General features: G+C 29.9%; 2 protein-coding genes across 4 annotated transcripts; one reads left to right on the plus strand and one right to left on the minus strand.

The window, feature by feature from the left end:
* Positions 1 to 10794: 10794 nt before the first annotated feature.
* On the plus strand, positions 10795 to 19507 carry LOC107939492 (golgin candidate 1). 3 transcript variants are annotated; one of them, XM_016872831.2, is made up of 22 exons: positions 10795 to 11060; positions 12023 to 12103; positions 12854 to 12888; positions 12990 to 13643; positions 13739 to 13801; positions 14304 to 14381; positions 14496 to 14699; positions 15161 to 15217; positions 15326 to 15400; positions 15482 to 15553; positions 16408 to 16470; positions 16572 to 16670; positions 16954 to 17031; positions 17131 to 17199; positions 17785 to 17832; positions 17917 to 18012; positions 18095 to 18171; positions 18389 to 18434; positions 18524 to 18622; positions 18725 to 18769; positions 18871 to 18960; positions 19042 to 19507. In XM_016872831.2, the coding sequence occupies exons 1-21, from the start codon at positions 11033 to 11035 to the stop codon at positions 18940 to 18942; spliced, it is 2139 nt and encodes a 712-aa protein (XP_016728320.2). In that variant the 5' UTR covers positions 10795 to 11032; the 3' UTR covers positions 18943 to 18960; positions 19042 to 19507. The 3 variants fall into 3 exon arrangements, with proteins under 3 accessions (XP_016728320.2, XP_016728321.2, XP_016728322.2); XM_016872832.2 differs by having other exon boundaries at positions 16960 to 17031; XM_016872833.2 differs by having other exon boundaries at positions 16969 to 17031.
* A 6246-nt stretch (positions 19508 to 25753) lies between these two features.
* Positions 25754 to 26173, minus strand: LOC107939484 (E3 ubiquitin-protein ligase RNF181). The gene has a single exon (XM_016872821.1). The coding sequence runs from the start codon at positions 26171 to 26173 to the stop codon at positions 25754 to 25756; it is 420 nt and encodes a 139-aa protein (XP_016728310.1).
* Between the last annotated feature and the right edge of the window lie 726 nt (positions 26174 to 26899).

The raw sequence follows: 26899 nt of genomic DNA on the forward strand, positions 1-26899 counted from the left end.
CACCCTAGCAATTGATGATCTAATTCTAAATTACCAATCCAAAATGTATTAAAAAAACATTTTAATTACGGACATTTTAAAATATATTAAAATAACGGTGAATATTTAGTAAATTATCTGTCTATGGTGCATTATTAGTCAACAACATGATAGTGAAAAACATAATAAACAGTAGTAAAACAATAGCAAAATAATAGATTTTTTAAAAAAATTTGAGTCGAGCTAAATTCGGATAAAAAAATTTTACCTAATATTCAGCTCGTTTTTTATATATATATTTTATTTGCATGTATTTTATTTATTTAAATTTATTTATTTAAATTTATATTTTTATCTAAATTCTCTTATTTTTCGGACAGGTATTAGAGTTAGTCATCTTACTATAGAAAATTCTACTCAACGCCTTGACAAAATCACAGGAGTCGTCTCTTGCAAAAATATAAAGTGTGAGCGGTGACGGCTCGACAAGTTGCCGGTGGGGCGACATAAACACCCTCTTGGGTTGCAATTTTCTCTCATAGTCAAGGGGTTCTTATATTTTGTTTCAAAACATTTAACCTTTCGATTAATGCCGCTTCCTGACTTCCAAGTCAGGGTTGGTTCGATTTTGGTGTTGAGTCAATTCCGACTCTTTCTTTGCTTTCGAATCTTCTCGAGAGCTGTACCGTATTTATAATAATATTATTGCTTTTTGACCACCTCTTAATGGAAATATAATTGACCCCTGTTTTTACTAAAATTCACACACACACACACACACACACACACACACACACACACACACACATATCTAATGGTTTATACATCCCATTTTCTTGATTGCATGCCTTTAAGGCCGGTCCCCGTTGAGTAGAGCTGTTGATGGACGAGATGGGGACTAATAAAATTTTAGGTTCTGTTGATAAGTTTAAGTTTGGTCTGGTTTGAAAATAGGTTTAAATTTTTATTCAATTCAATCCAAATAAAAATGTTAAATTTATATTAGGTTTGATTTATCTGTGTTAGTTTTTTAAATTTTTTATTCTTTTATATATATATTTAAAAATATAGGATACACTAAATACATTAAAAATATTAAAATAAATATTTTTAACAAATTAAAAATAAATAAAAAATTTTATACTTAAATAACATTAAAATAAGTGCAAATTAACAAGCAAATACCTCTAAAATAATAGTAAAATTAGCAATAAATTATAAAACATGTCTTATACAATATGTAAACATTAACAACGAAATAATAGTATAATAATAATAAAATTATAATAAAATAACGAGAAAAAAAAACAAAATATGGAAAAACAATAATGGTTTTTTTATATTGCAAATTTAGGCCAAACCTAGAGGTGTTCATGGGCCGGGTCCAGATAGGGCCCAGGCCCGGCCTGGCCTGAAATATGGGTCTAGAATTTTGCCCAGGCCCGGCCCAAGAAAAATTCATAAGCTCGGCCAGGCCCGGCCCATTTTTTAAATAAATACCAAAATTTTATTTTAAAAATTAAAATAAAAATTAAAAAAAGTATTTTAAAAATATTTTAAAATTAAAAAAAATAAAAAAAGTATTTTAAAAATATTTTAAAATTAAAAAAATTAAAAAAAGTATTTTAAAAATTTTTAAAATTAAAAAATTTTAAAAAAGTATTTTAAAAGTGGTGCCCGAGGCCAGGCCCGTTTTTTAATCGGGCTTCATTTTTTGCCCAAGTCTATATTTCGGGCCTATATTTTTACCCAAACTCTCCCATATTTCGGGCGGGCCGTCGGGCCGAGCAGGGCCGCCCGGCCATGAACACCCCAAATCAAAAAAAAAATTATCGACTTATATTCTAAACATGTATTTTTTTTTCAAGCCCTTTTTTAAGTTTATATTTTTTCAGATTCACCCAACCAAACCCATTAACAATTCTACAGTTGAAACTCAGAAAGTGGGTCCCACTTTCTCGACAGGTGTCTTCAAGATTTGCGGCTGTCTTATTAAGTAACATGTTTTGATCTGTGACAACTTTGGTTTTGGAGTTTTCTTTATTTGGGCTTGGAAGATTGGGAAAAAAAAACCAATAAAATTGTGGGCTTTTATTACGATTAAATGAAAATTATGGCCCCATTCAAAAGCTACTTTCCTCGTAGGGTCAGTTTTACGATTAAAATATATAATAACTTTCTATTCTTTAAAATTTTGAAATTTAGTCTATATTGTTATTTCTAGAAATTTAGTCTTTTTTATATTTTAAAATTTTAAATTCAGGTGCAACTGTTAACACTGTTAAAATTAATTTATTAAATTTAGTTTCATTACAATGTCATTTTTTTAATTATATGGTTACCAAGTGAGTATTTTTTTTATTTCAAAATGTTAGGCTAACAAAATTTAACAAAAAAATAACAACCATTTAACTATTAGATTTAAATATTGAAATATGAAAAGTGGAGTGACTAGATTCTTAGAAATAAAATTACAGGGTCTAAATTCCTATTTTTAGAATAGTATAAGAACCTATGACATATTTAAACCTAGTTTTACCAGACATCTTCAGATCATCGAATATAGATTCTAAATTGCTTTTTAAACTCGAAAATATGTTGATTGAATTTTTGAAGTATTGGTATTTTATCAATTAGATCATTATGTTAGCCACTTCGTCAATTCAGGCGTTAAAAGTCATTTAGCATGTGATACGAAGCATGTTTAAAATACGTATATCAAATTGCAAACATGTTTATACCTGTTGCATGTATAGTTTAGATCTAACGTGTTAAAAAATGGTGTACTAATTTTATAAGAGTTTTTTCTTTTTTAACACATTAGATCCAAGTTATTCATACAATAAGTACATATATATATTTATAAATTGATCCGTGTGCTTTAAATGTGGTTCACGTCATATTTGAATTGAAATTTAATGGCAGAGACAAAGTCAAAAGCTTTATGTAGGGGCTCGAGAAAATTTATAAAATGTTGAGGAAAGCGAAACTAAGAAAACAATATTATAAAACGGCTTAAATTAAATAATTATATTTTGTGAGGGGCTAAAAATAAGATCCCAATTTATCAAAAAGACTAAAAGACTTAAAGTGAATCATTAATGTTTGGGAGGACAAAAACTACAAATTTCCCCTTTAACCATAGAGGGCAAAGTCCTCGTCTTCCCTTCACTAATACTAGGCCAGTGAAATTACATAATTAATGCGATATTGGTGTATGGATTTACCCATGGCAAGGGCAAGATTGAATCAAGAACCAAGTCACCAATTGAAGTATTAATTCAGAGAAAAGCATTAGATTAGTTGATTAGAGAATCGATACCAATCGATTAAACTATTTTTTTTTATTTTTAATAATTAATTTAATTTAATTAATTAAACGGATTAGACCGATGAATTAATAGCATGAACAATTCAATTATACGTTGAATTCTTTACATGATTAAAGCCTAAAGACGTGAACATGATGTTCCATTATTGACCAAGGGATGGTTTTGATTCACATGAAAACTTCCAAAATTAAGTGCAATAATGGATTCGAAATTAGCAACACTTCCAAATATTGGTTAAACAAAAGGGCAAAGGCAAATTATAAAGGCATTGTTAGATTTGGATAAATAATAATAATTCCCATTAGAATCAACTATTAAGCAATAATTCAATTTCCTTTCAAATTGATAATTAAATTAAATGAAATAATGGCCAATAAGTTTGTAGATTAAAGTTCCAATAATCAAAGGCAACTTGTCAAAATTTGTAAATTTATTGTGAAATTAAATCTTTATTAATAAAATTCTCAAAACAAAATATTTATTAATAATGAATGTGATATGAAATTAAATTGGAACGCAAATACGAATAAACACGATGTGGAACAGGGTAAAATAGATCGACAGTCACTCAACTTTGATTGAAATAATAAAATTGTCACTAAATTTGAAAGTTACAACTCAATCACTAAACTCTAAAAAAATAATAAACCAGTCACTAACGTTATCGAAAAGTGACAATTTAGTCACCCACTAATATTTTCTATTAGAGGCCTAACGGAAAAGGTGACATGGCCTAACAAAATTGAGACCCTTCGGCTCCTCATGTCTAACGTGACAAGTTAACTAGCCACGTCACCTGTTTCATTAAGCCTATAACAGAAAATGTTAATAAATTATTAATTTGTTACTTTTCGATAGCGATAGTGACTGATTTTTTTTAATTTAATAATTATTTTATTATTTTATCCAATGTTAAGTGATTATCGATATACTTTACCATGTGGAATACAGCATAATAGCATAAATGTATAAACAACTCAAAATTAACATAAAATATGATTTAACATGGTAAGAGAAATGTATTACTTTGTCATTAAAATTGATAGAAATATTCAATAAAAAAGTTGGCAAAGGTTGAAGTTTTATAATTTTAACTGTTTAGGTTCGAATCTATCATATATTTGTAATATACATACATATATACATACATATATATAGTATTTGTAAAGTCCTTAAAAAGTTAATATAAATTAGAATCTAGTATAATCACGATGCAGGGGAAAAATTATGTAACAAATATATTTATAAAATGTTGATATAAAAAATAAGAATAAAATATGCTCCAAATATTTGTACTCTTTCACGTCTAAAATTTAGTCCCCTACTCTTATTTCAAGTAATTTAGTTTCTAATACATTCAATCATACAAGTATTAAACCAAATAACAAAGAGAACCCGCAAATTTTGCATAATGTGTGACTCGTATTTCATACCTCGAAGATCTCAGGGCATCAGCCTTGTCGTTGGCATTGAGCCAAGTACAAATATTATTGTGTATATATTTTTCTATATGTATTTTGTATAAAAATATATAATTAGGACAAAACCCCTCACAATAATATTTAATACTTTGTAAAAAATGGTTTTTGGTGATTTTGCAACTGAATTGGAATTCGATTGATAGATAAACATCCTCACGAAAACATTTGTTACTTTTAAAAATAAATAAGTTTTTGGTAATTTCACAATCGAATTAGAACCTGGTTTATGGGTGACATCAACTCAATTAAATACTTAAATAACAATATAGATAGATACATATAGGTTAAAATATGTCATAAGTCCATGTATTAATTGTAAAATTGGAATTTAGTCCATATACATTTACTCCTATGAATTTAGTCCCATTACTTGTAACACCCCTAACCTGTATCCGTCTCCGAAACAGGGTTTACGAATCAATCATTTCATTTCATATCAATATTCATAATAAAACCAATCAAAATCATATATATTGTCCCTTAAACGAGCCCTCAAGGCCCGAAATACATATTAGAAACAAGTCAGGACTAAATCAGAAACTCAGAGAATTTTTCAGAAATTTTTAAAATTTTCAACACTATAGGGGTTACACGACCGTGTGGCTAGGCCATGTGACTCACACGGTTAGAAGACACGCCCGTATCTCAGGCTGTGTGGGCATTTGAAATAGGGACACACGACCGTGTCTCAGCCTGTGTCCGTGCTCGTGTGAGTATACTGACTTGGGTCACACGACCAAGTCTCACGCCCATGTGCTAGGCTGTGTGAGCATATTGACTAACATTCTTAAAAGATACAGGGGACACACGACTGTGTCACCTGACCGTGTGTCACACACGGTTGAGACACACGCCCTTGTCTCTGCCCGTGTAGACAAAAATAGGTCATTTTACAAGGTATATTTCTCACCCAATTTTGTGTCAACCTATAATCAACATTATGCACATCAACAAGCCATAATTAGGCGTCCAAAGCAAGCCAAAATCAAGTTTAAACATATAATATATTCACATACAACCAATATGCCTTTAGACACCTTAGATGACATGTTATAACATGTGTATTCATGTATTCAATATATTCATATGTATAACTAACTTATATGCATATCTGTACCCAAATTTACCAAGCTAGTTTGCATTATTTCAAACCAAGTCACTTACCTACCAAAACATACCATTTGGTGCCAAAATGTATTTCAAATACCAACAGCTTGGCATTTGCCTAAGCATCAAACGACAACACTTGTTAGCATACTTGAACATATTTCATATAAATTCAACATTTGTAACCTTATTATCTCAACATGTCACACTTGAGTTTATTACTCGTCTCAACTTACATAATTTCCATGTATCAACATATCAAAGATATTCGTATATGTTCATGTCATGATATATATCATTCTCTTATCGTTTCTTCATATACATATATCATTCATTTCAATATATCAATATATCAATATATCATGTACCATCATTTTTATGTATTTCATGTATATACCTATATTAGTTCGTATCAAACTCATATTGCCTCGTAACATAACATTGCTTGTTGAACCATTTAGAATATCGTTGGATAACTTTCAAATTCATTAAATAAATAACTTTACCAAGACTTTCCCAAATCGAAGAACGACTTATGGATAAGAGTACATCGTTAACAGAAGCTCGTGAGAGCTGATCCACCCAAATCACTCCAAACAGAAAGTAAAACACGAGAGTTCACAAAAAATGCTGAAACCCGGTTTACTTGGGTAATTTGCCGATGTCTCCCTCCAATACCACCATTCACCAATTTACGAATGTACTCAAATCTCGCGCTCAATCTAAGCTGAGTATTAAATTTGATAATATTTTTCCAATAATAATTCAATTCCAACTATAGAACATTTATATGTATAATATCAATCACCAATTAACATTCACTTTAATCAAAATTATACAGAATACAGTTCATATGAACTTACCTGGTTAAATTGCAGAAAAACCAAGATTCAGGGGTATTTTAGTAATTTTTTATTTTTCTCGATTTTCCATTCGACCTTGATATGAAGAAAAATTTGAAGAACCAGCTTAAGCTCTCTTCTATGTCTGTTTTAAACCGAAAATTGAAGAAGAAAATGTCTAGAAACTTTCCAATTTCCAATTTGTTTTATTTTAATTTCATCAAAATCACAATTTTGCCATTAAATGCCTTTATTTTATTATTTTTCTCTTATGCCGCCTCATCCATTAAATCTAGGTACAATTATTACTTAGGTCCTTATTTATTAATTAAGCCATTTAATCACCTAATTATTTACAACAAGTTCATTAATTGACTATCGAAACATTAAAATTTTTCAACGAAACTTTAATACCATCTTAATGACACTCTGTAAATATTTTTATAAATATTTACGGTTCGGTTTATAGAAATGAGGTCCCGATACCTCACTTTCTAAAACCACTTGACTTAATAAATCATTATAAAACACAAATTACTAATTCAAAAACCTTTTTAAAGCCTTATTTGACTCGTAAATATTATTATTTAATATTTACGAACTTACTTGCCAGATTTGGTGGCCTCGAACCACTGTTTCCGACACCACTGAAAAATCAGGCTGTTACACTACTCTTCAGATTTCAAAATTCAGCTCTAACTTTTAATGCTGTTAAAATATTTTGATAAATTCAGGTTCATTGCAATGTCATCTTTTAGTTACCTTGCTACCAAGTGAGTTTTTTTTAATTATTTCAAAATGTCACACCGACCAACTTAACCAAAAAAAAAAAGAAATAGTAGTGTTAACAATTGAATCTAAATTTTTTGAAACATAAAAACGAATCTACTAAATTCTTGAAAATAAAAATATATGGACTAAATTCTCAATTTATGAAAAGTATAAGGACTTATTGTAGATTTTTAAACTTATAGATGTAAGTGTTAAAATAAAAATATGATTTGACATAATGAAAGAAAGCCTATCTGAAATTGATTCACTCACATGCATCTAAATATACGAAGCAATTTGAGAAAATGATAACAAATAAGAAAAAGAAAAATGTATTTCCTTCCCCCAAATGCTTGAAAGCTCCATTGAATTTTGAAAGGACTATGTCTTCATTTGTTTTGAATGGTTGAAATGAAAACTACTAAATATGGAAGCAAAGCTCGTGGTTGGTCCTAAAAGTTCTAGGAGGGCTTGACTAAAACTCTATAAAAATTTCAGGGATTTAATAGAATTTTTAAAATTTTTGACCCAAGATTTTTAGAATTGAATTTGTGGTTGAATCGATCAGGTCACAGATTCGATTAAATAAATTATTAAAAATTAATAAAAAATAAAAAATTTCGGTTCGACTGTTTTTTGTCTGGTTCAATCGATCTGTATTGATTCTTGGATCAACCGGTCCTATGCCTTTCTCTAGACTAGTACCTTAATTGGTTCTTGGTCCAACCGACCACTGGTTTAGTTCAAACAATTGTGGTTATGTTTGATTAAAACTTCCAAAGATTTTAAAACTTAATGAGAATTTACGAAAAATTTAGAGGAGCCTAATCAAAATTTTAAATTTTTTGAAAGGTTTAATGAGAAATTTCAAAAATTTATGTTAGCATCTCTTGTTTGAAATAGATCCTTTTAAGTATATGTGTTCATGGGCCGAGTAACTTGGCCCACTTTAAACTAAGCTTGAATTTACATTTTTTAACTTTAGGCCGGCTCATTTAATTGTTTTTAAATAATAAATATAAAATTAATTTTTTATTAATGTTTATAAGTTTTATAATTAAATTTAAATAAAAAACAAATTTTATTATTTTAAACAAAAAACATGCCTTTTAAGAACCCATTTTTATTTGGCAAATTTAACACCATACAAGCTTGGACCAATATTATAGCGGAACAATAACTCGATCATCTAATCAACAAGTGTTAAGTGCAGTAGTAAGACACATTGTATTCTCAGAGAGAACTTAAGTTTGAATAAGTGTTGAGTGTAGTAATAAGACGCATTGTATTCTCAAAGAGAATTTAAGTTCAAACATTGGAAACAATATTGTTGGAAGGACAATCACGGACTTAAAAATTTTAATCTTTTTGAACTATAAAACGGGTATAAAAAACAATTTAATTCTAAAATAAAATAATGATATAAGAAAAGAGTTAAGGGATAACATTGTAGGTAAACAATGAAGAATGCTAGAAGGTTAGGAAATGTCAATAACCAATCACTAATTGTGCAAGTAAAAGGCATTAATACAGATAAACATTGTAGCTAAATAAGTAGGTGGATCTGGGAAAAAGGTTAAATTATGGTTTTGGTCCTTCTATAATATTCAAATTTAAAATTCAATTTATACACTTTAATTTGAGATAATGATATTTTCTATTTTTATAATAATACCATATTAACTATTTTTGTTATAGTGCTTATATGATTTTTTTCCCCTTAAAAACACATCCTTTAAAGTAGTCAGGCTAAAATGGATTCTTTTTATAGCTTGGGAAGTGGTATTAAAAAAAAAATCCATACAAGCATTTTAATAAGAAATAATTAAATTATTTCAAAAAAGTTTAAGGATTATTAATACAAATTGACTTATCATATTACTGTCACAATATTAAGTTCAATTATCGTAATAAAACAAAACGATAAGGTAAGTATTTATATAGTAATTTTTAAATCATCATATAAGTAATTAAATTTATATTTCATCTTATATTTAATTGGATTATATTTTATTTACCAATACGTAATTTTATATAACATCAAAGAATAAAATGAAAGCAATTCAACAGATTTTATTTTAAAAAATAAATTTAATAAAATAAAATAAATTTTGTGCGTCAAATATAAATGTATACTTGAAAAAATAGATGATGACATATTCACGATGTAAGTGAAAAAATTATGTAACAAAATTTAAAAATTTTGATATAAAATTAAACGCGACTTTACTTAAAATGGTAACAATCATGATATCTTAATTTCAAATATCATGTTTATGTTTTTCAGATTTATCAAAATACAAAAAATTGTTGCCTTATAAAATGAACATGCTTTATAATATTTGTTTGGATTGGTGGTCAAGGGCTATTCACCCATAGAACCCAATTTAGTTCGAGCCTTTGGGAGCAAGTGGTCGGCTTTTATTTGTGCAACTCTCTTTGGATGTAGTGTGTGTGGTGTGGGTAGGTCATTATCGTATTTGTATAAGTACTAAGTACTAACCTTCCACCTGTACAATACAAATAAATAATAAAATGAATGTGCTTTTGATAATTTCACAATTGAATTTGAACTCGATTAAGAGATGACACCAACTCAATCAAGTATATAATTTTTTAATACAAGAGGAGAGTTTCACTTACACCAGTGCAAAAATAATATATTGATATTTATTGAACGATTGAATTTTTTTTACATAAAACAATTAATTAATAATTTTAAATTTACATAAAAATTAACATGTATGATCAATATAAAATATAATAATTAAATCATTACAAATATTAATCATACAAAAATATATAGATATATATTTTCCCTCTATGTTTATCACTTATTCAACTTATATTTTTTATTTAACAAAATGTTAAGTATCTAATTAGGTGGGCTTGTAATGATGATATGTATTACTTTAATTCAACTAACATTTATTTATTTCTTATAGAAACTCAACATTTGTTTAAACAACCTAAATTTTTTTAATTATTCTTTTTTACATTTTTAGGTTAAGATGTGCATGTGTTTATATTTTTTTTATAAATTTAAAATTTAAGCTATGTATTTTTAGTTTTAAAAATTTAATCTGTTTATTTTTTAAAATTTAAAATTTAGATATTAAAAATTTAAAATGTAAAAGAATTAATTCTTGAAATAAAAAATATAAAGATTAAATTATAAATTTATAAAAGTACATGAATTTACGACAATTTTATTTATTATGATAAATTTTTTATAATTCATAAAATATAAAAAAAATAGAACTTAGGTTATTTATTTATTTTCTTTTAGAAAACAGCCTAAGCTCTATCCCAAAATTTCCAAAGCACTAATAGTTCTCATTAGTGACCAAAAAGAAAAAAAAAATCTCATTTTGATCTTAGCAGAGATCTAGCTTGTCACCTTTTAATTATTTCAACGCCGTATATAGCCGACGCCGTCCGATAAAATCTCTCGCCGCCGGTGTATGGAAACACCGTGGGTACATCTCTAGGGCACGGTTTTATTACAGATTCATTACTCATGGCTTCGTGGCTTAAAGTCGCTGAAGGTGTGGCTCCTCTTAACCTACATTTTTTTTTGTTTAACTTTTTAGACATTAAAATTTTTAATTGAGTTTTGAAGGTCTGATCTAAAGCTTTAAGTCATTAAATCATAATTGATTGAGAACTGAACCTGAGATTTCAATGGATTAGGTCGTTTAGTTTAATTCTTTTTACCTGTTTTACTTCTGAAGTTGCTTAGCTGTGTATAAACTGAAGAGAAAAGAGATTTTAGGTTTTTTTCCTCTTAAAATTATGAGATCTATTATGAATTTGGCAATTGACACAGTTCCAAGTAAATTATGAATCGATGTTATGCTTTCTCTAGAAATGCGACGAGGGACATTGGCAGCTTTATTCATTCAAGGAAAGTTAGAATATCTAGTTGCCTGTCCAGAAGGGAACTCGTTTTCGTTTGATTTTCATTTTGGAGATTGGAATTCTAGTTTTTGTTTAATTTCTGGTTATTTTCGGTAATGATAATGCCATTGACCGGCATCTATATATAGTAAGAAAAAGTTAATTGATGAGGTTTGGTTTTTATAAGCGGACATTTTTCGGAAACAAGGATTGCTGGCAGAAATTGACACTATGGTATCAGTGTTGAAATTATTATTGTTAATTTGTTATTGCTTCACTTTTGGTTGTTATTAATGCGGTTCATTTTCCATTTTATTATGATGACCATCATATAGAGTTGAGGAAAATTGATTAGAAATTTTGATCAGATGTCTAGTATTAAGTAAGAAGTAGAGCTGTATGTAATAGATAGCTTTTAGATGTCTACTTCAAGGCATGCAAGGGGTAACATTGATGTAGTCTGAACCTTAGCACTTTTGGAAAATCTCTAGACTTATCATGTGCTTTTGTACCTTATTGTTGCTCTAAACCATCCATCAGTAAAAACAGCATTTTCATTTCCTTTTATTGATTTGGTAGTAATCAAAGGTTGATGTTTATTTTGGACCAGATTTATTTGAAGTTGTAGATCGAAGAGCAAAGCTAGTTGCTAATGAACTGTCGGAGGAGCCACCTGATTCTCAAACACAAGGTAAGGATTTCAAAATATTGGGGTTATTTTCATGCAGAAATCAATGTTAAAAATGTGGTTTGGTGTCTTTTGTACTTAAAAAATTCCTATTCATGGTTATATCTGGAGAGTGTTAGTCCAATTTAGGGACTAAGTTTATGAAAGCTTGTGTCTATTATGGGATTATGTACTTGTAGCCATTCAAATGGACATCTCATACGGGGACTATGTGCTTAGTTAGATAAAATCAATATATAGATATTCCTTTTGATCCATCCCTATATGAAACTCAGCCTAGCAATCCTTACTAGCCATTTATTAACAAATTTTGCACCAATATATTTATTGTCTCCAAAATTGCAATTGGGCTTCTTATAACAATAATATGCAAGACCTTTAATGCTTCTTTTTAGATTAGAGTGCAACTATTCTTAGAAAACTTGATCCATGAGAAATCAAACTTGAATTTTCTTTCCTGAGATGAGAAAGCTAGATGCGTCAAGCTTGATAGTAATCATGTTTGACTTCTGAGGTGAAAAATAAAATCTTAATTTGAGTTATTATTCTATATTTAGAGGTCTATTGTAATAATGCCACTATCTGCTTTTCATTTTCTGAATTACAATTTCTGCTGCTTCTATCTCCCTCTCTCATTATGTGTCTCTTTTTCTCACCCTATCTAACTCTCACATACATACACCAACAGTCCATACACACACATGTGTGCGTATATCTTTCCTCCTTTTAATTGTAAAGTTTCTAATGTGCAAGGTTCTTCAGCAGAAAAAACAAAGCCAAGGGCAAAGGTATTACAAAATATGCAACCTTGAATTAGCTTTAAGTGTACATTTTCAAGTAAATATGTTCATAAAGACGATTTTAATTGGATGGTTTTTCTTGTTTTCAGGCACAAAAAAGACTTTCTACAAAAAGATCTCCCAAACCTAGTGATACTATAAACAAGCAAACTAGTTCAGAAGTACTAAAATCTGATATAACACCTGATAAAGATAAGGCTACTTTTTCTTCCGACAATGAGAGAAGCTCTAGTGCTAATTCTATGGTCCAGACAAGTAGTGAGCTATATAACAACAGTGAGAAAGATAACCCTACAATTCCTTCATCTGAGCTATTGGATCCTGATTTGGTTAAACACAGTGTTGATCAGGAAGAAGTCTCTGTAAGTGTCAGCAATGCAGAAGCTTCATTGTCAACTTCAAATGGGGAGCTTCTCAATGAGAATGCTTCCGATGTGCATGTTGAGCACCCTCCTCCATCATTTGCTACCAAAGATATTGAGGTTGTTAGTGAAGATCATTTAACTGATGGTGGCCAAAATTCCGATTCCAAAACTTCAGATGTCCCTTTGAAGACTGACCAAGAGGGGCCACAACACCCTCAGAAAGAGAGTTCACAACATGTAATTGCTGATTCTCATGTTAACTTCGAAGCTAAGTTGAAAGAAGATGATGTTAAAGTTGAAACTCCTGTGAATCAAAAGAAACCACAGGAGCAAAATGCTGATACTCCACAAACGGTAGTCCAGGACCAACTTGATGAGGTGACAAATACACTCAAATCTGAAATTATTGTTGAATCTTCTCGTGTTGCGTCCATTTTAAGGCCTTTCTTATTAGTGCTTTGGTTTTCGTCCAGGCTCAAGGACTGCTTAAAACCACCAACTCCACCGGTCAATCAAAAGAGGCAAGACTAGCTCGGGTAAGCTGTCTGAATTTATTGGTTTTCCTTTTTGTGATGAATATTGAGACTAGTATTCTAGGACTACCTTTAGAAATTAAAGAGTTCAGTATCTGACCATAACGGATAAGTGAGTGAGATGGTAAATGATGGAGTGTTAACATAATTTCATTATGAATCAGAATAAGCAAAGAAGCTGCACCAATGAATTATCACATCTGTTCCCTTTTCTTGAAATCTGTTAATGGGTTCTATAAGCATCTAATTTGTTATTAACATTCCTTTTAGTGCATCACATTTGTGGCCATCTATCGAGAAACTTGAGAGTATTTCTGTTAAATTGCATGGATGGATGTTCTTGTTTAAAATTTTTCCCATGAAAAGAGTAGCCTTTAAAAGGAACTGGCCTGACTTGCAAACAAGTGGGAGTGTCCTTCTATAAGCTTCTTTTTTTATTCTCTCTTTATTTTCTGATTTTGTATTTTTGGCATTTATAAACTAATTGTTCTACACTGATTTCCAGGTTTGTGCTGGACTTTCATCCCGTCTCCAAGAATACAAATCTGAGAATGCACAGCTTGAGGAGCTTCTAATTGCTGAGGTAATTCATTCTATCCTTTTTCTCTTTTTGGGTATATTTTTAAGTTATGGTCATGTTTGCTTGTGGATGCAACTTAAGGAGTAGTATTTTAACACTAAATTGCTTCCTTGACAGAGGGAGCTGAGTAAATCTTATGAGGCTCGTATAAAACAACTGCAGCAAGATTTATCTGTATCTACGAGTGAAGTAACAAGGGTAGAGTCAAATATGCTTGATGCTTTGGCAGCAAAGAACTCTGAGATAGAGGCACTTGTCAATTCTATGGATGCACTAAAGAAACAAGCTGCTTTATCTGAAGGAAACCTGGCTTCACTTCAGGTTTGACTCTTATATTCAGTTATTGTTCGGTATAAAATCTCCTGCTTCCCAAGTTGTTATAAAATTTGGTCTCTAGTTTCATCTAACTTAATAAGTTTTAACTTAAAAGCAACAGTTCCTATCACCACGGAATCTGTATTTCTGACTATTAATAGCTTTGTAAGCTAAATAAAAAGATATAGATCCTTTTGATTCTGTTAGTTACACTTTTATCATGATAGAGAAACCTAAAGAGCTTATTTAATGTCCCTTATAACAAGAGTTCCTTTTAACCTTCTAAGCAAATTATAGTATGCAGATCTGCTTTTGTATCCCTCTCCTACGGTTTTTGTTTTGTTTCTTTATTGTTTCCTCTACATTTTCACTTTTTCTTTTTCTTCTATGGTCCATCATTTTATACTCTTGGCTTGCACGTTCTGACCATCTGATGTTTGTTTATACTTCTGATTGAATACCATCAGGCAAACATGGAGTCAATTATGAGAAACAGGGAATTAACAGAGACGAGGATGATGCAGGTAGACTAATTGGTTCTTTCTTCCTTGCATTCGCACGTTTATTCACACACACACACTCTTTTTTGTTTCATTATAAGCTGGTAATCTATTAGTATGCTTCTTTTCTAGGCCCTACGCGAGGAGCTAGCTTCTGCAGAGAGGAGAGCAGAAGAAGAACGTGCAGCACATAATGCTACCAAAATGGTTCAATCTTGGGACATTGTTGTATTTACCTTTTTGTTGTTATCTTGCTTGCACTCTAATAATTTCTGTTTTTTGGAATAGGCTGCCATGGAAAGGGAAGTAGAATTGGAACATCGAGCTGTTGAGTCATCCACAGCTCTTGCTAGGATCCAGGTAATATGATAATTCTTTATTTCTGGTTCCATTGCAATCTGCTTCTAATTGATTTATAGTATTCTGGTTTTACTTGCTAATTTAGCAGCTTAATATTGCATAAACAATAAATTTTTAGGCTGAATGTAATATTAGCCTTTTAAACCTAGTCTCATGCTTTTTTAGTGGATATCAGTTGTTTCAAGCAAATACCTTGATGTGGTAAAAAATTAGCATTAATGTCTATTTGGTGAAGTTATGTCAACATTTAAGATTTTTTAATATGTTATCCTCGAAAATATCATTTACAAACTTGTTGACATATATACTAATAAAACCTGGACAATCTAATTTTCCATGTCTCTTTTTCCAAGGAAACAGTGTAAATAAAAACTTAATGGATCTGCATGAGTACCAAATGCTAAAATGGACAAAAAGAAAAAGCAATCCAGATGAATTTGGTAATCGGGATAGAGTAATCTCAAGGGCACTTTGACTTCTCAATTTCTGTGGCATTTTTGCTAATCTACTAGTTTTATGCAATCTGCCATCTTAAAGCTATAAAAACTTACTAGATATCCTTCATAGCTCCTAAACTTGTTTAGAATTGCCGTATTTATGAGTTGTCTGCAATTAGTTTCACCATTAGGGTGCTATATCTTAGTTTTATTTAATATCCATCAAATTTTCTTTTAAATTAAGAAAACTCAGTCTTGTCTTCTAGTGGTATGTCATCTACAATTTTATTTTTATTCTTATTTTGGTAAATGTGGCGCCTCTTCCTTGTTCAGATGCAAAGGTGTAGTACATTGATTATTTGGCCTCTATATATATTCCAACAAGCATGGTAAATTTCTGCTTGTCTCTTTGTTCAGAGGGTTGCTGATGAGAGGGCAACAAAAGCTGCAGAGCTTGAGCAGAAGGTGGCACTTCTTGAGGTAAAACAAAATGATAACAGTGCTTTTTTAATGAAAGCTTGTCCTTCTGGCTGGGCTAAATATGAAGTGAAAAAGCTCTTGAAATTAACCTGATATATCAGGTTGAATGCACATCTTTAAATCAAGAATTGCAAGACATGGAAGCTCGTTTTCGTCGTGGACAAAAGAAGTCCCCAGAAGAAGCAAATCAAATGCTTCAGGTAAATATGATGAGGATGTAACTTTCTGAACTCTGTCTTGCAAATTACATATTTTGGTCTATTTCCATCTAGCCAGTCTAGAAAATAAAATGCATCTTACCTATTTGATTTCAGTACCTCAAGTAATCTACTGGAATGTGGGTTTCTATATCATTAAGAACATTCTGAAGTCAACAGTTCAAAATGCAATTAATATCTAGTTATAGGCACAATCTGTGGCCATTAGCTGTTCCACCAACTGTAATTAATGTAAGAGGCAATGGCTTAAAGATGGTGATGTTAGATGCAGGCATGGCAGGAGGAAGTGGAGCGTGCACGCCAAGGTCAAAGAGATGCTGAGAGCAAGCTCTCTTCATTAGAGGCAAGTATTATCATTGTACATTTATATCAAGATTATTCTGTTTTCTTTTGCTGGCTGATTTGTGGATTTATTTTCTCTGACCTATTTGTCTGGCTGCAGGCTGAAGTGCAGAAAATGAGGGTTGAAATGGCTGCCATGAAGAGGGACGCTGAGCATTATTCACGCCAGGTAACTGTTAAGATTGATTCACCTTTTAATCAGAAGTGTGGTTGTCAATTGTATTGATGATGTATAAACTGAAAGCGCTTATTATAGTGACTGTTAAACTTAGTGAAGCCTTAAATTTCATTGCTTATTTGATTTATGTAGTTGTATATCAACTATCAAGTTACATGGTCCTGTTCTCTTGTATGCTTGGGGTTCAACCAGCACCTCAAATTTGTCAGATATTATGGTGTGTGCCAATTTAGTACATAACAATCTATCGTTGCTGTATTCGTAACTTGATTTTCCCCCTCTTCCCTTAAAGTTGTCATTTACTCATGTACATGAAATATAGTTCACTCCTCGGGGTGAAGCTTCCCAGAAGTTTTAACTGTACAAATGTATGCTGCTTGCTGAAGTCATGGCACTGATTTACTGTTCTTGATATCTCATTTCTTAAATTTTCCATCTCATCCGAAACTGTGATGAAATTCAGTTCAGTTGCTTTCCATATGCAAGTTTATAAAGTATATTTCTTCATGGTACATTCAGTTTTATGTTTTCTATCCACTGAAGCATTAACTCATTTATGTTGTTGCCTTCTATCAGGAGCATATGGAACTAGAGAAACGCTACCGTGAACTAACTGACCTACTGGTAATCGAATCCAAGATTTGCTTTTTCTGTTGTTCTAACATCTATTTCTTTGTTCTGACTTCTTGTGGCTATGCCATTCTGCAGTACTACAAGCAAACACAGTTAGAAACCATGGCTAGTGAAAAAGCTGCAGCTGAGTTCCAGCTGGAGAAGGAAATAAAGCGTCTTCAAGAAGCTCAGGTTTGTCAGTATTCGTGCTGCAAGACTGATTATCTATATCTTGTTATAACTAATGGTGTTCAATATCCTTTATAATCAACAGGTTGAAGTAGAGAGAAGTAGAGTTCCTCGTCGCGCGTCATCTTCCTGGGAGGAAGACACAGATATCAAATCTCTCGAGTATGTTATGCATTTTCATTTTATTAGATCGCAATCCTAACACACTCTGCAAGTTTTAGCATTCCATTGTGAATGTTAAGATATGCTGTCTTTATTAGCTCGTAAGAAATTATGTTGCCTTATCTTTGAGGTCTAATTTTCTTTTAGGAAATGTGATTTGAAAGATGCAGTTGTATTTGATATTTTGCCAATTTCCTTATCTAGTTTACAATTGCAGGCCTCTTCCTGTGCATCATCGTCACGTGGCTGCTGCAAGCATACAGGTATTTCCATATTTATATCCCGGAACTAACTTACCTTCCCATTTGTTTACTCTGAGTTTCTGACTTGTCTTTCGACCTGCATCATGCAGTTTCAGAAGGCTGTAAAATTACTGGATTCAGGGGCTGTAAGGGCTACTAGATTTCTTTGGCGGTATCCTACAGCTCGAATAATGTTGCTGTGCTATCTTGTAAGAACAAATTCACCTCAGCTTTTTCGAAATACCTTATGTATGGTTTGGTTATTAGGTTTACTTCTACAATAACCGTGTGAAAAAAAAATTTTAATGCAGGTTTTCGTACATCTCTTCCTGATGTACTTGTTGCATCGCCTTCAGGTATGGCTGTCTGATCATTTGCATAAATTACCAATTGACCAGCAAAATGACTGAAATTTTTTATTTCCCATGCATCACTTATCACCGTATTATATGTGTAGGAGCAAGCGGATGATTTAGCTGCTAGGGAACTCGCAAAATCTTTGGGTCTTACCAATGCCAACTTACCTTAACCATGCAAAATGCCCAAGGTCAGAAGTTAGTACCGACTGAATTCTCGAAAATGTCTGATCTAATATATGCATGATTCTATATCCCATTTCCTTTTGCAGGCATAGATGGAATGATCCAAGAACAGTCCGGAAAAAAAAATTATGAAAATTTCAAAGTTACGTATACACCAGAATTATCTGTCGTAGCCATTCTCTGATATATGCAAATATTGTAGGAAAAATGTTTGAAACATTGGTAGCAAATACTGCATATTTGAACTGCAATGCAGTTAATGAGTGAAGTTTCAGATGCATCAAACGGTGCAAGCTAACCGTCAAAGTCAGGATATAACCATTTTTGCATGAAAAGTGAACTCCAATTCCGAAACGAGAAGGCACCATGTAGATCCAAAAGTCGATTGTGAAACTTTTTTTTTTTCTATACAGGTGAGTGCAAAAAAAACTCTTTTGTAACTTTATCGTAAAATGAATGTTACTGAAGAAATGTTATGTAAGTAATATATATTAATGTTGTTTATTTGTTTTCTTGTTCATACATAAAAAAATATTGAACGTCTTCTAATTATCTCCGTAGTAATTGTTATGAAAGAGTATATACATTTTTAAAACTTATGTTAAAATTTTCAGTTGATATTTAACCTGTGTTTGATTTCTGGATAACTCCTTCCAACCCCCTACCATTATTATTAGAAAATCGACTTTATTTAAAAGCATATTTCGTATTTGGAAAGTAAAAGTATGGAATGATGCGATACGAAAAGGATAACATTAGAAAAAGTGAATATGCAACCTATTAAAGTATTTGAACTTGGTTTGATTGTTCAAATTGATATTTATAGTTTTTTTTTTGTATAGTTAGGTATCTAAATTTGATTTTTGGTGCAAATTAATATTTAGTTATTTGAACTAAAAAGTCAAGTTTAGATATTTAATTGGACAAAAAAATCAAGTACTAATTTAAATCTTGAAGTCAAATTTAAGTATCAAAATGTATATTTACTTTATTAAAAGTTATATAATATAAATTATTAATGTGGTAGTATACATATTTATTTTCATAAGCACAAACAGTAAAAGATTTAAATTATAGTCCTAAACATATTTTTGAATCAATTCTCCATTAAATATTAATTATAATAAATATAAAGATAAACTACTCTCAATGTCAATTTTACAAATCATTAAACTAAATTTATTATTCTTTTCCTTTGTATAATCATACAATTTCTTACATTTTCACTTGCATGTATCATATTATTTTTCATTTATCTATCATATGTTACTTATACCTTTTGTAGATCATGATCATAATCAGAATATTGATAACAGAACTCCCAGAGTCCTAGGCCAAAACAGAACTCCCGACCATTAACTAAACTTTGATAACACAACTCTAGTATCAAACTTGTATACCATATTCCCAAAATGGATGGCAAAGTTAACGCTTGTTAACTTTGCTGATATGACATACACGTGAGTTCCCATGTGAATGATGTGTCAGTATTTAATTAATTTTTAAAATTTAAAAAATATTTTTATACTTCTTAAATAATTTTAACGATTTTTATTTGTTAAAAATAAATTTAAAAACTTTAAAAAATTAATTAAATGATGACATGTCATCCTCATGACAATCCACGTATATCATGTCTGTAAAGTTTAAAAAAATTAAAATTTTCATTTATTTTGAGGTGATTTGATAAAAATCGTAAATTTAAAAAGATAAAAATAAAAATTAAATAAAAGATAAAAATAATTTTTTCATAAAATTAAAGAGTCAAACAAATTAATATACGTATAATAATTAATCTACCTCACGGTGAGCGGTCAAGCACGTTTTTTTGTTCAAACTAATTTTGGGGTCAAATATTTGAATAAATGGAAAAGGTCAAGTACTAAGCGTAAGTTATGTTGCAATTTATTTTGAATTTGTTTTTATGTATTTTGATTATTAATTCAGTGATCAATATTGATTGTGTATTTATATTTGTACTTATAACTTAAAAAAATTACAAGAAGGTCAAAAAATTATTATAATAAACATCGATAATTGTGGTAGAATGATCGCAAAACAATAAGAACAGAAAAATAAGAACATAGATTTTACATGAAAATCCTTTCAGGAAAAAATCACAGGCAGAAGATGAGAAATTTACTAATGTTAAAAAATGAATGATACAAGAGAAATTTCGGTTACATCTATTTAAATGTTGAAAAATCATGTTCTAATCAAAGTCAAATAAAATAAAAATAGTTCTATACCTCAATTTTCGTCCCTACGGATCTCTTCATCTTATCACTATATTCATTTCTTTAACAAGTGATGAGATTTAGGTCACACAATCTCTACCACTAATTTAAATTTAAAAAAATTAAATTATGATCTAACTTGTAATTTGTAAACAAGTCTAATAACTGTGATATTGGCAGAATTGGAGGGAACAAAAAGTCCAGTCTTTATTAAATATTTTATTTATTTATTTTTTTCTTCCTTTCTTTTGAAAGACTACTTTTTCTCTTGTATAAGGCACACGTGTTTTAACAGGTAATAATAATAATAATAATAATAATAATAATAATAATAATACCAATGTAGAGGTGCTCATGGGCCGGGTGGCTCGTCCGAAATATGAGAAGATTTTGGTAAAAATATAAGCCCGAAATATGGCTTGGGCAAAAAATGATGCCCATTTAGAAAATAGGCTGGGGCTCAGGCATCGCTTTTATGGCCCGGGCCTGGCCCGACCCGGCCCAAATACAATAAATATATATTTTTATTTTTTTAATTTTAAAATATTTTTAAAATACTTTTTTATTTAACATTAAAATATATATTTTCTAAAAATTTACTCAATAATTGATTCATAAATAAAGTGATGAAGTACTTATAAATAAATTTTTATTAGGCTCGAATTCAATCTCTACAAATTTAGTTTTTTTAATGGTTAAATAGTTCATATAGAAAACATCATTATATTAATATTTATTAATTTTATTTAAAAATAATAATCAAGCTTGAGTAGTTCAGTTAAGCTCATTTATCAGTTTTCATATTTAAGCTCAGACTCGAGCTCGACTAAATTCATACATATTCAAGCTTGAACTCGGCTCAATAATTAAGCTTAGGGTTAATAATATATATTAAGAGCAATAACATAATTTAATCATATAAAAAACTAAAATATATATTAAAATTGAAAAACTCAATGAGACTCACGAGTTGTTCGAGTCAAGTATTATTAAGCTTAAATTGGCTCTATAATTACTAATTTGATATCGAGTTTTTTGAGTTAAACTCGAGTAGCTTATGAGCATTAGTGTCTCATTTACACTCCTAAGTGCGGCATGTTATTGGATATAAAAAATAAAAATAAATTATATAAAAAATGATAAATGTATTGTTTTTAACAAGCACTATTAAGATATTTTTATTAAATTTATTGATGTGATATTTTAAAATTAAAAAACACTCTCTTAGTAACCATACATAAAAAAAATGACGACATAATAAACTTATAGTTAACATAAAAGTTTTAATCGTGTCAATAGTTGGACTTACATTAAAAATGAAAGGATTAAATTCTAATTATACGAAAATTACAGCAACCTAAGCATATTTTTGACTAATTATAAAATATATAAAAACTGATACAATATGTTAATAAAAAATTAGTAAAAAGACACCTTCAAAGAAAATAGTAAAAAAAGATATAAATATCGATTTTCTATTACTAAATTCACAAACCAAAAAAAAAGAAAAAAAAAAGTGAACATAATTCCTTATATCATCGGCCGGCTGGAGATTTCACGGCGACAGAGAGGACAAGAATTGCCGTTTCCGTTCAAAAGCCAACCAGTAATACAGTTATGATGATAAACACGACAACCGACGACATATCGGAAACCAGACCGGCGACTTCTTCTTGCCTGGCTTGAGGATTTTCCGGCACCGTTGTTGCTTCGTCGAGATCGAATTGTTGAGTGATGTAATAAGGGATTATTAAAGAATTATTATTGTTGCCCAAAACGACGCCGTCAACTTTACTGATCCACTCGCCATGTATTTTTTGTTTTTTTTTAAACTAGAGATGAGTTTTCATGTATGAAAATGCATTATCTTTATATATAAAGGGACTTGCACTTTTCCATTAAATTAGACCCCACCAATTGGGTAGTAGTTCCATTTTTAAAAATTTTTATTTAATAGGTGATTTGATAGTTTAAAATAATAAAATAATAAAAATGTGTTGCCAAAAAATATAATGCAATATTAATAATAGCATAAATTAATCTACCAAGTTTAAATTATCTCTCCAATAAAAATTGGAACTTCGAAATTTAAAAAATATAAAATTTAAACATAAATATAACATTTGACTAATTATTATTCAAATTTCTAATTAATAAATAAATCATAATTTTTCATATTATTAAAAGAAAAAAAAATGGGTCGCCATCACCTTTTTCAATTTGTCACATAATAATTTCTAGATTTAAGTTACACGTTGTTCTTCCTTGACATATCGTCGCCCACCAAATTGGCCTATTTTCTCCATTGTCCACTAACCATTGGAAATTCTATCCAAAAAGTCATTTCATTTTCACTTTCTTTGGAGTTTTTTTTTTTATATATATATTCATCCAATTAAGATGCATGTTATGCCCCCACTAGGGGCGATTTTGATTCTTCTTTTTAGTTCGAATTTTTTTTAAATTAATTATTTAATTTAGATTTTTTATCAATACAAATTTTTGGGGTTTGACTTCCTCTACAACTTATGATTTTATCTCCATTCTTTAAAAAAAAATTAAGTTAATACAGTGTTAAAATTGTATTTCAGCCTCTCCACAAAAAAATATATTTTAATTATTGCCTCCCTGGTAAAATTCTATCTTAACCCCTTCGAGAAATTACAATTTATCTTTATTCTCTTAGAAAAATAATCGGGTTTTGCCCAGGGGCGTACCTAGGGGTTGGCATGAAATGGAAAATATTTTATTTAGACCCTTTAAAATTTTTAAAAATTTAATTCAGTAGAGATAAAATTGTAATTTGGCCCCACTTAAAAATGATAAAAATTTGATTTAATCCTTTAAAAAATATAAAGATATAGGCTATTAAAACAGTGAAATCTCATTTTTCCTATCATAAAAAATACAATTTAATTTTGACCCCCTAAAAACTTTTTTAGGTTCGCCCTGATTTTGCCTTTTGTCATTTCTTAATCCATCCTCAAACCTCTAATTAAATATAATACTCACTTGAGAAGGATTTCAAGAATCTACATTTTTAAGGTTTATTTAAATATTAATTAAAGGTAAAAGACTTATTTGAAAATAATTAGAAAATTAAGGGGCTTCAATTTGATATAAACACTTGCATGCAATTAATTAATTATGCCTTTTACAGAAAATTCTCTCAACCCACAACTTATTTAGACATTGGAAGATGCCCAAAACTAAAATTCAGTCATCCACTTCATTTGTTTTATTCTTTGACATGTTCAACTCATATAGTCCAAGCTCTTCCCTCATACTTCACTAATAAATAGTATTTTAAGTAGAACTATAATTACAATAATACACATTGGAATTAATAATGAGAATGTAGCATAAGCATTAGAGGTGTTTATAGATCGAGTTTAGAGTTATATTTTTCAACTTCAAACCAACCTAACCCAATCCATTTTACTTTTTAGAAATAATAAAAATATAAATTTTATATTTATATTTATATATTTTTTAACAATAAAATAAATCATTAATGTAAATTTAGACAAATCATATTTAAATTTATTCATTTTTTAAATTGAGTCTCATCGTCGCGAGGATCAAAATCTTAATACCTTAATCTTGCTAACTCTACTAAGATCTCATCCACAAGTAAACTAATAAATAATTAAGTGGTGGAAATTAACTCAACAAATAGATTACATTAGATTAGCTTATAACTCCATCTTAAAATGTAGTTAATGATAGGAAATAACATGTTGATCTATTACAAACTCAATAAACCATAGTTTTTCTTGTTAAAAGCACCCAATGTCACTGAACTATTAATAAATTTATATTTTAGTCGTTTAATTTTAAAAAGTTATAAAATGGTCATTGAATTATTAGAAAATTTTTATTTAAGTAATTGTATTGTTAAATTTGTTGTTGTATGGCCTTCTTTGTTCATACCGCCTGCACAAATTGATATCTCTCCTTCCCAATCTTTTGTACAATTCAGTTGTTTTTTTAAACAACTTTGAATTTCATGATTCTGCGAATCAAAATCTAAACAACATTTATCTCCTTTCTTCGATATTGATCGTCAGATCAACTTGGATCTAAGATATGTTCTTCTATTCGTCGATGGGTACGGATCCAGTGTATAGATCGTCAAATCGTTGTTTGGAGCTCTTTAGTCGAAATTTAAAAGAAACTCAACAACCCAATAATTTAAATAAAAACATTTGAATAATTCAACTACATAAATAGAATTTTTCGAATAATTCAATGATTATTTTAGAATTTTTTAAAGTTAAATGAATAAAATGTAAACTTATTAATAATTTAATGACTTTGGTGTAAGTTTACCTTTTTTACCTTTATTGAGATTAATAAACCATATTTAGTTATAGCTAAACTAGGCATTCCAGATCAAGACGTAATTATATATATATAAATCGATACTATGTTTTATACAAAAATAGTAAAATGAAACAAGAATCGCAAATATTTTATATTAATTTCCCCAACAGAAAGAAAAAAAAGAAAAGAAAAAAAAAAGACAAACAAACTAGTGAACGTAATGGAGAAGAGTGGCTCATATCATCGACCGGCCGGAAATTTCACGGCGGCAAAGAGGGCAAGAATCGCCTTTTCCATTCAAAAGCCAATTGGTAATACAGTTATGGTGATAAACATGACCGCACGAAACTCGTCTCGCAATTTCCTCGGATTTTCCGAAACTTTCCATGCAAACTGAACAGCTACCGGCGGCTTGATCAACCTCCGGCATATCGCAAACCATACCGGCGACTTCTTCTAGCCTGGTTTTGGGATTTTCCGGCATCGTTATTGCTTCGTCGAGGTCAAATCGTTGAGCGATATCAGGGATCAAAGGATTTTCCGGCATCGTTATTGCATCGTCGAGGTCGAATTGTTGAGTAGGGTAATAAGGGATTAATACAGAATTATTATTGCCTGAAACGACAACGTGGAACGTTGTTGAACCGGTCGCCATGGAAGATATCACAGAAGAAATATCAATGCTTTTTTAACTGTTGTTTTTGAAAAAGTTTTATTTTTTAGAGATCAGCTTTTCGGACAAGAAAATGCTTTAGATCTTCTTTGTCTGCATCTATATATAATAGTCTGATTTTGGTTAAATTCCCTGGAAAGTCCCTGAATTATAAGGACTGTATTAAAATAGATCCTCTATCATTAAATGGTTCCATTTAGTCTTTGCACTATTAAAAAAATCAAATAAGTCGAAATTGTTACAGAGTTAATATTTACCGTATAAAACATATCTTGAAAGTTATTTTTCCAATTGCATTTCAATTCTAAATAAAAAATTTCATTTACAAAGTCATAAATACTTCAAATATATTAACTCTGTTAAATAGTAAGTGACATTTTTTTATACGTTAAATATTAACTCCACTCCAATTTGGTTTTATTTGATTCTTTTAAATGGCATAAGAACTAAATAGATCCATTTAATAATAGAGGGATTAATTTAATACAATCCCTATAATAGAAGGACCTTCTAGGTAAATTCACAGTCCGATTTTGCCTTTTGGGGACCATCTTTTGAAATTTTTTATATTAATATTTTGAAAGTGTATTGTTTGTAATTGTATTTCTACTTCTAACCATAATAAAAATTTGACTATGAATTTCCTTTTTATTGGATATAAATGACTGAGATTATAAATATGCAGGCGGAGAGTAATTTTCAAAGTAA

Source organism: Gossypium hirsutum, chromosome D08 (assembly GCF_007990345.1).
Source record: "Gossypium hirsutum isolate 1008001.06 chromosome D08, Gossypium_hirsutum_v2.1, whole genome shotgun sequence".
Taxonomy (NCBI): domain Eukaryota; kingdom Viridiplantae; phylum Streptophyta; class Magnoliopsida; order Malvales; family Malvaceae; genus Gossypium; species Gossypium hirsutum.